Raw genomic sequence first — 11,856 nt, 5'->3', positions numbered from 1 at the left:
ATTAAAATACCACTTACATTAAAATTGTTTTAGTTGCAAAATCATAACGGTTTGGATTATCGACACAAAATTTTAACAGAAGGTGGAAACAGGCGTCAACTATCGATTCCTATTACAAACTGAAAATCCCAAAATTAGGCACTTACATTTTTTTGGCGGTAAAGGGACGATATAAGACTTTTGATTATGCCGTAAATAATTAAAGAATATAGGAGGCATTTTTTTATGTGAGATAATAATCTATTGTATTAAGAACTTTATTATAAACATCGTTCTATATACTATTAAGAGTATTATTTTTCTAATTCTTTTATATTAAAAAAGATAAAGTTAATTTATAACACATAAAGAAAATATAGAGATTATTATAGAGTAATAAAATCCAATAACGAAAATAACAAAATGATATTAAAACGAAAACATAAAATGTTAAAATTCCCATTTGGATACAAAATATTCGCCACTGAAATGTTAAACAAACATTTGAAGCAACAAATACTGTCGGTTAAGGAACATTCAATTCTTAGCCATTTAGATTTCTTAAAACAAAAAACTGAAACGAGGTTTCACTGTCAAAAGGTACTTCGTAGAAAAGTATATTTGGTTGAATAGTATGGGAGTTGTGTGATGTTTTCATGAATATTATCGGATATTGAATATTGAACTGCCTCAGAGAAAGCAATGCTTACTCTACAGGTTTTATGTAATAGAATACTTTATCATTGCTGTAATAGAAAAAAATGAAATGGGAATTTAAATTACATCAAATACTTTTACCACCAATACATACCTAATATCACAAGTAAACTTTATAATATGCCGTATTGTTTCTGTCTCATCTATAACATCTGGTTTGTCCCTGTAAAAGAAGAAAATATATTATCCAACATATAAAGGAAAAATGGTCTGTTTGTTGGTTTATGGAATTTTTAGGTAAAAGCTAGAAATCACTGGAACAGAAATTCCTGTCATGTCAAAACAAAAATTAGTATGATTTTCATAGGAAATTTCAATCAACTGCTTTATTCAAAGTGGAGGTTCCATTAACTGAAAGCGCAAAATATCTGGTTCTTTGGTTCTACATGAAATTAGCCTTCAAAGTGCGAGAAATACATATTTTGTCCTTTACTTTTAGAAAAATTCTATTGACAATCCTTGAAGCTATACACCGTGTGTCATGATATGTATGTACAGCAGACTCCGCTTTACTGGAACAAAAAAAATCCATATTTTGTTTCAGTTATCCGATATTTTCTCTAAAACGAAGTTCGGATTACTGAAATTTATTTCAGTAAAGCAGTACATTACCCCACAAAAAAACTCTTTTCACATTAAATTCATACATTTTTTAAGTATTTGTCGTTGAGTTAAAAAAATTATAAATAAAAGCATTTTGTAAATGTAAAAATAAAAGTTTAAAACAGAAATTAAAAGAACTCTCTCTTCAAAAAAAAAAAAAATAAATAATAATAATAATAAATTAACAATTATGGGCTATTTTATTTTCTAGCTCATTAAGCAAGTTGCGTGCTTCAAAATTATCCGAAAAAAATCTTTCAATTGGCATATTAACTTATACGCTTCTAGAACAGTTGGATTCGGAAAAGCTTTATCCATTTCAATTTCTTCATTTTCTATAACAGCTTCACGACCAATTGCTTGTTCAACTATTTCTTTTTCAGTCAAATCCTCGCAACACTCCAAATCTTTCTCTATTTCAACAAAGTTTTATATTTCATTTCCGATTTCATTTAATATTGAATCCTCTTCTTCCACCGTTTCCAGTACTTTCCGAGTAACAAAGCCAGCCTTTCGAAAACAATTCTTAACTGTTTCGGATGTTACAGTTGACCATGCATTTTTTACCATGCTTAAGGCTTCAAAAACGTAAATTTTCTTCGAAAAGTTTTCTAATGTGCAAGAGCATTCAAGATGTAAAAGTTGCTTCGAAATAATAAGCTTTCTATAGAAGCACTTGAATGACCTTATTATGCCTTGGTCCAATGGTTGAATATTTGACGTGGTGTTTGGAGGTAAATATTCAATTCTTATGTTTTTTAATGTAACGTCATCGGATATTTTGTGACAGGCAGCATTGTCAATATTTTTTTTTGAAACTTTAAGTCAAGTTCTTTGATAATTTCTGTCCATAAAATACTTGTCACCCAAGCTTTCTTATTAGCAGAATAATTTACAGGCAAGTTCTTTCCTTTAAAGCATCTAGAGTTTGAAGATTTACCAACACTGAAGACGTATTTATCACTTCCCGTAGAGTTTGTTAGAAAAAGAAGTGTGATTCGGTCGGTCGAAATTTTGCTGCCTGATGGCTGATCGGACCTGTTTGCTAAAGTTCCACCTGGTAGAGCTTATATAAAAGAGCTGTTTCATCGGCATTATATATGTCATCTTCCGAGTAGTTTTTCAACAACTCGGGCAATATGTTCTCAATCCATTCACTTGCTGCAACAGTATTCGCTGAGTTTTTTCTCCATGCAGCTGTTTAAAGTGAATGTTTTCTCTTTTCTTCCAACGCTCTAGCCACCCTATAGTTGGTACAAAATCTATATTCATAATATAAGCCAAGTCTTTCGCCTTTTGCATAATAATTGGCCCTTATATTGTTGCTTCCTTTGACCTCATATTTGTAAACCAGAGATGTAAAGCCTCTTCCACTTGCTTATTTGAACATCCTCTAATGCGTTTCATAAGAATGTTCTTATGTTTTGTGGCAATGCCCGAAATTGATTTCTCATTTTTTAAAATTCTGCAAACCGTTGCTGCGCTACAATCAAACTGTTCGTAAATGATCTTTCTCGGCACTCCTGCTTTAATTTTCTCAATAATTTCAAGTTTCTTTTTCATAGTCAGGCATGTGTATTTTGAAGAATTTCTCTATTTAAAATACATATACAATAATAATAAAATAAATAAATTTGTGGTAAATAATAAAACTTATGTTTCCTATTTCTACCTTTGTTCCAGACATTTTATTTATTCAGTTTTTATATCTGCTATGTCCTATGTCCTATGTTTTTGGCATAAATTACGTCTGCTTCTGTTCGCATTTCAAACCCAACTAATATAACTTAATATGTACAAACTCACAATACAAAGGCATACACATTGTATACGTTTTGTTGTTAGAAGTTTATTCAGAATTTCTGTATATGTATTGTGTCAATTCATTTTTTAACGGACAAACATGCAAATTTTTTTCAGCCTAAAGTTATGTATCGATTTCAAAAAAACGAAGATTTTATATTTTTTTTTTCACTAATGCGAAGTAGGTTTAATGCAAAACGTAGATTTGGATGCACTTTTGTTTTTCAGTAAACAGATGTTTCACTAAAGTGAAGTGAATAAGACTAGATGAGGTGAAAATTAGTACGGGGATTTGTGTCGTTTTCAGTAATCCGATATTTTTCAGTAAAGAGTTTTATTTACGCTAAAGCGGATTCGACTTTATACTGTTGAGCAACCGTTGCTCAGAAGCTAGCCTTGGACGCCTGGGTTAAATCTCAGTGAGAACAACAGAAGCAAATGCCATCTGTGGTTATCCCTTCCTAGTGATGGCTGCACTTGTGAGGTGATTACCTTAGGTAACCAGCCATGTTAACATCTCTGCTAAGTGGTGTCGCTCTGCGGCAAGCCGTTCGATCTCTGAAATAAAACAGAGGACCCCCATAATTGAGCTTAAACTTGCATCGGAGTACACTCCTTGATATGAGAGAAGTATTAGAGCTGGCATACTATCGATATTTGCAACATTCGATATTTTCGATAGTTTGAAAATAAATATCGATTGTATCGATACTAGCGTTAATTTCCCCATCATATTTATTTCAAACGAAAATGAGAAGTAACCAGTAAGGAAAGGCAAAAGTCGGGCGGTGCCGGCTTTATAATACCCTACACCTACCCTGTAAATACAAAGTGGGAGCTATATTTAATTCTGAACCAATTTTGGTGGACCTCGGCGGATGTTTTCAGATAGGTTATTAAAATCCCCGTATCAAATTTCTAGCAAAGCAAATATGTTCAAAATGAAATAATTACGATTAACAAATGACAACAAATTACCCAAAATGTGACGAACATATGTATGGGAGCTACATCTAAATGTAAATCAATTTTGACCAAACTTCTTAGATATTGTGATAGCCATCGAGGAAAGCGTTGTGGACAATTTTGGCAAGATTGGCCAATAAATGCGCTCGCAGTGGCTTTAAAAGTGAAAATCGGGCGATATACATAAGGCAGCTAAATCTAAATCTGAACCAATTTCTTTTCACCAGTAATATTAAGAATCATAGGAAAATCCTTCCTGTCAAATTTCGAGAGAATCGGTTAACAAATGAGCATTTTATTGCAATATTTCTCAAAATCAGACGAACATAAATATCGCAGCTATATCTAAATCTGACCTGATTTCGACCAAACTTTATAGATATTGTAGTAGTCGTCGAGGAAAGCGTTGTACAAAATTTTGGGAAGATTGGTCTATAAATGCGCTTGCAGTGGTACCACAGTAGTGGTGTAGGGTATAAAAATCAGAAGATCTATGTATGTACATATATAGAAGCAATATCAATGTACAGACAAAATAAAACCAAGGTTAATAAAGTCGGTTGGAAGTCATAAGAGAATTCATTGAACAAAATGTTAGTCTAATCGGATGACACTTTTGACTTAAAGGATTGCTTATTTTTGTTTGTTTAGTTTTGCAAAAAATTTAACTTTTGCGATAGTATCCATCGGAAAAATAACAATCGATATTCAGTCAAAAAATTAAATATCGATACTATGAATAATGACATCGATATTTTGCCAGCTCTAAGAAGTATCCTTAATGGAATGTTCATGGGCAAATTATCACATGCTTTTGTTGTTGTAGCAACATTTGCATGTGGAGGTGGCGATCCTCGTCAAGCTCTTATAGCAAGCTCGTTCCGGTCCAATGGGCCGATCGCCGAGGAAACAGGGGGACTATTGGTTGTTTAAGGGCGCCAATAACTCGCCTTGTCATATGGAGCATCATAGACACTCAGTATTTGTGCAAGAGCCGGTGCCGCCCGGCTTTCACTGAGACTCTCTGCTCGATACCGCCCGATATTGTCCGCGACTGCAGCTACTCCGTGGAGCATTCCACCATCCGCAATCTATGCATGCGCCCGGTAGCTCACAGCTAAGCTTATCGTGACAACGATGAACACCACACAGATCGGAGCTCAAAGTTCCAGCCTGTGCTGGGTGTTGTTGTTGTACTAGTGTATTGTACCCTAAGGCGGCATGATCAATCCGGTACGTACAACCGATTGCACTTGCTGTTTGTTGTTATTGTAGCCACATTGATTGAGTAAGCAGTGTTGTTATATGGTTCCAAGGCATGGGTATTTGTGTAAGCAGACGAAACAGTGCTTGGAGTGTTTGAAAGAAAGATTCTTCGTAAAATGTATGGACCAGTTTGCATTGCTGGAGAGTATCGGCGTCGTATGAACCACGAACTGTATGACGACATTAGCATAGCCAACGCACAGTGGGCCAAATGGCAAAAAAATTGGAAATAAGTCTACAACTTTTTATCTGTTGATTTTAGCCATACAAAATGTTCTAGACATTTGTAGAGGAGGACATAGGCTTTCAGAAAAGTGCTGTTGTTGGTCCATATCTTTAATACAGGGTGAGCTACAGGGTGTCAAAGTTGACCACTTTTGACTTCTCCAAGCTTCTGGGGGCCATAACTTTTGATCTACTCAACCGATTTACATGATTTAGGACTCTAGAGAAAGAGCTTGACAAGATCTAAAAAACTTATGCATAAAGTACCATGCCATCGTGTACTGTTAAGGAGTTATGAATTGTTTAATTTTAAAATATGAAAATTTGGCCTTGGTTTTTTTCAGTGTTTTTTAAATAACTCCGTCAATTTTAAAGCTATAAACTTCATACTTCACACAAATTATGCCAGCATATGTGTGCATAAAATACAAAAGGAATCACGTGAATATCTTTGGCGGTTTAAAAATGGCATCGTTTTCAATATGAAAAATATTTTTTTTGTCAAAAAATTGCAAAATTTTTCAAAAAAGATACTCCCATTTCCTTTAAGTTTTCGCAAACTTTGGCCGTCAAAGCATTATCATTTCTTTCCATTTTCACAAAGTCGAGGTATTAAGAAAAGTTTTAAGTGCTAATTTGGCTAATTTCGATATCAAACAACACCGTTATCTTAAGACCAAAATGGCCAATTTTTTTACTAAACTTCAAAAGTTTCTCACTGGAAAAAAAGTTCCACGGGGATTTTTTCGCTTTTTTTGAACTTAAATGAAAGCTTAAAATGTTCCCAACATTTTAAGGTATGTCTCGCCATATCCTAGCCATAAATGAGATCGTAGCGATCAAAATACTGAAAAAAGTCAATTTTCAAGTAGTGCTATATTCATTGCTAAAAAACAAGTATTACGTCACATTTTATTGCAAAGATGTTAAATAAACTTTTATTTGGTAACACTTCTTCTACAAAACACAAAAAGAATCATGGAAATATCTCTATTCTATTCCATTTTATGGAACCGGCAATAAAAAAGTCAATTTTTCAAAAAAGTCGAATTTCCCAAATTTTGTTTTTGTTGTCCTAATTGCACATGACACACTATAGCCATATTTACGCAACATACCTTATCGTAAAGGAAATTTTCATACCTTTCCAACGATGTATAAAACATTTCTCAACTCGGATTCTATCTACTCTAAAATTCATTTACACTTCATTAAACTCTATATAAAAATGTCTATTTGTGAAATGGAACCTTATATGGGGCCTACACTAAAACATTGATAGATTTGCCCAGGGTTTACAATACAAATGTGTTAGAATAAAAAAAGGTCTCCTGCCAAAGTTTAAAAAAATTGGAATAAAAATATGTGTTTTAGAGCGAAAACACTTCGCATCGGCGTGCGTTTGTATAGTACCTACATCTATTTTTAATGTAAGCTGATGATTTTTGAATAAAAAGTAACCTAGAAATATACCTGCATATATATATATATTTGTGTTAAGATTTGATGCAGACAAATGTTACCTGTTTCGCTATGTCGAATTCCCAGGAAATCCACCGTATCAATGAATGTGAAAAAACCTACCCATAAAAAATTCATTGTCATTTTTTTTAACCAAATTCGAGTCCAGGTAAATAATTATAGAAGAGTAAGTAAAAAGAGGCACTTTGGACCCCTTTTTACGATTGCGTCTGATACCTGAAATGGGTCATTAATTGTGAATATATTGCATAAATATTTGAACAAAATCCAAATTTTCTTCATTATATTTTGTAGAGGCGTAAAGGACATTTATAAGTTATGGAAGTCATACTGAAGTATTCCACTCTTTCGAAAATTGTATGGGACATCAAAAATGATTCCAAATCATACACGGAGTCATTTAAGGAACTTGTTTACACTTTGGACCACATATATGGAATAAGGCTAAATAAAGACGCTTTAGACAAACTTGAAAAATTCTACAAATCATTTGAGAGAAGGTTGCCAGAATGTTCATTCGCAAAAATCAAGTTTTTCAAAATGTATGAGAAGTGGCTGAAATCGGATCTACTTATTGAAATTAAACCGCTGATTCCCGGCCGGCCTAGCAAAGCATACGACGAAGTTACGGAGAAAACCAAAAAGAAAAAACAAGAGGAACTATTGGCGGCACATCCGCCAAATTTAATAAAAGATACGTTCAAAACAGCATTGTTAAAAACACAACCAAAAAATGTTGGACGAATTGTCGATGTTTTACCATTAGCATCTCCGAAAAGGGTAAAGAGAATGGTAGAAAGTATTCCAACTCCAAAATCGACTACAGAATTCACGGAGGAAGATGCACTGGCCCTGATTTTGAACCTAGGCCTCTCAAGAAACAAATACTCAACAATGAGGAAGGCTCTTCGTGAAAAAGGATGGGGTTGTTTACCCTCAAAACATAAATTGTACAACACCAGGACGAAAATGGTGCCATCAAATATATACGTGGACGAATTAAAAGCAAGAGTGAAACTTGCTGATCTTGTTGAAAATACAGCTGTTAGAATTATTTCTAATTTTACTGAAGAACAGTTGAACACATGTAATAATTCCGAAGTGGTTTTGATCAGCAAATGGGGTTGTGATGGATCATCTGGATTTTCCGAATATAAGCAACAAACAGAAATAGATACCAACTTCGCATCAATTTTCATGGCATCATTAGTACCATTGAGAATGAGATTGTACAAGGACCAATCTTCATCATCGAAAGAAAATGCATTTCAAGATATATGGATAAATAGAACACCTGGGTCAAAATATTTATGTCGCCCAATTCGGTTTGAGTATACAAAGGAAGACCGGAACACAACACGATCTTTGGTGAACGAAATAAAGGAAGAAATTGCTGCATTACCCATGATTGTTATAAACCAATTGGGAAGAAATATAAAAGTTTCGTTTCAACTACAACTCACTATGATCGATGGAAAGGTGGCAAACGCATTAACTGGCGTTATGTCCAATTGGAGATGCAATATTTGTGGCAAGAAGAATGGGCAATTCGAGGACAAGTCTGATGAAAATTTAGTAAACGAAAATGCGCTCAATTTCGGTATTTCGCCCCTGCACTGTAGAATTCGATTCATGGAGTATTGTTTGCATTTATCGTATGACCTTAAATATCGGACTAGCCCTGGAAACCGCGATGTCTCTGCTAGAAACAACCAAGATCTTCACAAAATGAGGCAGGAAGAGAAGAATCGAATCCAGTTGGAGTTTAAACAAAAGGGACTTATAATAGATAAACCTCTTTACGGATACGGAAGCACAAATGATGGCAACTCGGCAAGGCGGTTTTTTGAGGACCCCGTATCGACATCTAAAATAACCGGTCTTGATGAACACTTGCTAAGACGATTCAAAGTGATTTTGGCTGTAATCAATAGCAAAAAGATGATAAATTCAACCAAATTTGAAGCTTATAGTAATGACACAAAAAACATTTTATCTGATTTATATTCGTGGAAAGCTTTAACACCGACAGTACATAAAGTCTTACATCATGGCAAGGAAATTGTGGAATACAACATACTTCCGTTAGGAGAACTTACAGAAGAAGCTCAGGAATCCCGTAATAGAGATGTTAAACAGTTCCGGCTTTTCAATACCCGAAAGAGCACCAAATTTAACCAAAATTATGATTTACTTCAATATTTATTGTTATCGTCTGATCCGGTACTATACAGCATCAGAACTAAATGGCTACCAAAAATATGTGACGATATAGATAAGGACGATCCCGATGCCATTCAAATTAAAGAGCTTTTAAATTTTGATACCTTAGATTATTTGGTAGAGAATAAAATCAAATAATACAAAACTAAAATGCTTTTTTATTTTGGGAGTAGCTAATATACATATAAACGCACGCCGATGCGAAGTGTTTTCGCTCTAAAACACATATTTTTATTCCAATTTTTTTAAACTTTGGCAGGAGACCTTTTTTTATTCTAACACATTTGTATTGTAAACCCTGGGCAAATCTATCAATGTTTTAGTGTAGGCCCCATATAAGGTTCCATTTCACAAATAGACATTTTTATATAGAGTTTAATGAAGTGTAAATGAATTTTAGAGTAGATAGAATCCGAGTTGAGAAATGTTTTATACATTGTTGGAAAGGTATGAAAATTTCCTTTACGATAAGGTATGTTGCGTAAATATGGCTATAGTGTGTCATGTGCAATTAGGACAACAAAAACAAAATTTGGGAAATTCGACTTTTTTGAAAAATTGACTTTTTTATTGCCGGTTCCATAAAATGGAATAGAATAGAGATATTTCCATGATTCTTTTTGTGTTTTGTAGAAGAAGTGTTACCAAATAAAAGTTTATTTAACATCTTTGCAATAAAATGTGACGTAATACTTGTTTTTTAGCAATGAATATAGCACTACTTGAAAATTGACTTTTTTCAGTATTTTGATCGCTACGATCTCATTTATGGCTAGGATATGGCGAGACATACCTTAAAATGTTGGGAACATTTTAAGCTTTCATTTAAGTTCAAAAAAAGCGAAAAAATCCCCGTGGAACTTTTTTTCCAGTGAGAAACTTTTGAAGTTTAGTAAAAAAATTGGCCATTTTGGTCTTAAGATAACGGTGTTGTTTGATATCGAAATTAGCCAAATTAGCACTTAAAACTTTTCTTAATACCTCGACTTTGTGAAAATGGAAAGAAATGATAATGCTTTGACGGCCAAAGTTTGCGAAAACTTAAAGGAAATGGGAGTATCTTTTTTGAAAAATTTTGCAATTTTTTGACAAAAAAAATATTTTTCATATTGAAAACGATGCCATTTTTAAACCGCCAAAGATATTCACGTGATTCCTTTTGTATTTTATGCACACATATGCTGGCATAATTTGTGTGAAGTATGAAGTTTATAGCTTTAAAATTGACGGAGTTATTTAAAAAACACTGAAAAAAACCAAGGCCAAATTTTCATATTTTAAAATTAAACAATTCATAACTCCTTAACAGTACACGATGGCATGGTACTTTATGCATAAGTTTTTTAGATCTTGTCAAGCTCTTTCTCTAGAGTCCTAAATCATGTAAATGAGTTGAGTAGATCAAAAGTTATGGCCCCCAGAAGCTTGGAGAAGTCAAAAGTGGTCAACTTTGACACCCTGTAGCTCACCCTGTATTAAAGATATGGACCAACAACAGCACTTTTCTGAAAGCCTATGTCCTCCTCTACAAATGTCTAGAACATTTTGTATGGCTAAAATCAACAGATAAAAAGTTGTAGACTTATTTCCAATTTTTTTGCCATTTGGCCCACTGTGCAACGGTTGCATTGGCTAGGTCATGTTGTCCAAATGAATGAAGAAGCTCCAGCGAAGAAGTCTTTTGAAGGCGATCACGATCGTACACGCAAACCCGGATGGCCAAAAAGCCCGATGGAAGGTCAAGTAATCAGAGACACCTCGAAACTTGGTGTCAGAGATTATAGAAGGATCGCAGAAGATCGAGGCGCTTGAAACGCTATTCTAAGTTCGGAAATAGCCAATTAAAGCAAAAGTAAGTAAAGTTGTAGCCTCATTTGCATGGGGAGGTGGCGATCCTCGTCAAGCGTTATATGCGAGCAAGCGCGTTCCGGTATATAGAACCGATCGATTAATTATTTAAAGGCGCCAATAACTCGGATTATCATATCAAGTATAATAGGCACTCAGTATTTAAGCAAGAGCCGGTGCCGTTGCAAGCCGGCCTCTCATTGAGATTCTCCACTCGATACCGCTGCAGTTCGCGACTGCAGTTGCAGCAGTATATGAAGAAGAGAACTGCAGCGGTCGAACGCAACTCATGCCACAACGCATAATTTTTTAATTTTTGATAGACTCAAACAGAATATTTTTGTGTATTGCAACCAACACCACTTGAACGAATACAAAAGCACATGACGTTTAAGGTGGTGGGTTTTACTTTAGTATTTTAACGCATGTTGCTTGTGAGTGGCGTTGATTTAGCTGCTTTGCCTTTTGGATGCCGAGTACATGATTGCGAGTTAAAAAAATGGCGAAACATCCAAATCAACGCTAAATTGTCATAAAATTCTTTTTTTTTTTCTTATACTCATAAATGGCTGACCCAATTTTCTTTAAATTTGTCACTTTGTGTAGCTCGATTTAGTAAAGAGGTATGCTTATAAAACTTGGATAGGCGTAAAGCGGACGAATGAAGCTATTTAATAAAAACAATATTCCCTGTCTAAGGTCAGGTTTGGGGGAAAATTGGCCTGTTGAAAGTCGTAAATTGTT

The 11,856-nt window shown here is 34.3% G+C and overlaps 1 protein-coding gene across 2 annotated transcripts in view; it reads right to left on the bottom strand.

Annotated features, from left to right (window-relative positions):
• Positions 1-351: 351 nt before the first annotated feature.
• The window catches only part of LOC106094231 (deoxynucleoside triphosphate triphosphohydrolase SAMHD1), a 102,026-nt gene continuing 90,521 nt past the window's right edge, over positions 352-11,856 (bottom strand). For both annotated transcript variants that reach the window (XM_059360058.1, XM_059360059.1), the window contains exons 8-9: positions 791-859; positions 352-725 (exon numbers count right to left, since the gene is read on the bottom strand). In XM_059360058.1, the coding sequence (XP_059216041.1) occupies positions 686-725; positions 791-859 (109 nt within the window). In that variant the 3' untranslated portion in view covers positions 352-685. The remainder of the gene's footprint in view (positions 726-790; positions 860-11,856) is intronic.

Source organism: Stomoxys calcitrans, chromosome 1 (assembly GCF_963082655.1).
Source record: "Stomoxys calcitrans chromosome 1, idStoCalc2.1, whole genome shotgun sequence".
Lineage (NCBI taxonomy): Eukaryota > Metazoa > Arthropoda > Insecta > Diptera > Muscidae > Stomoxys > Stomoxys calcitrans.
This window is presented reverse-complemented; position numbering and strand designations above follow the sequence as displayed.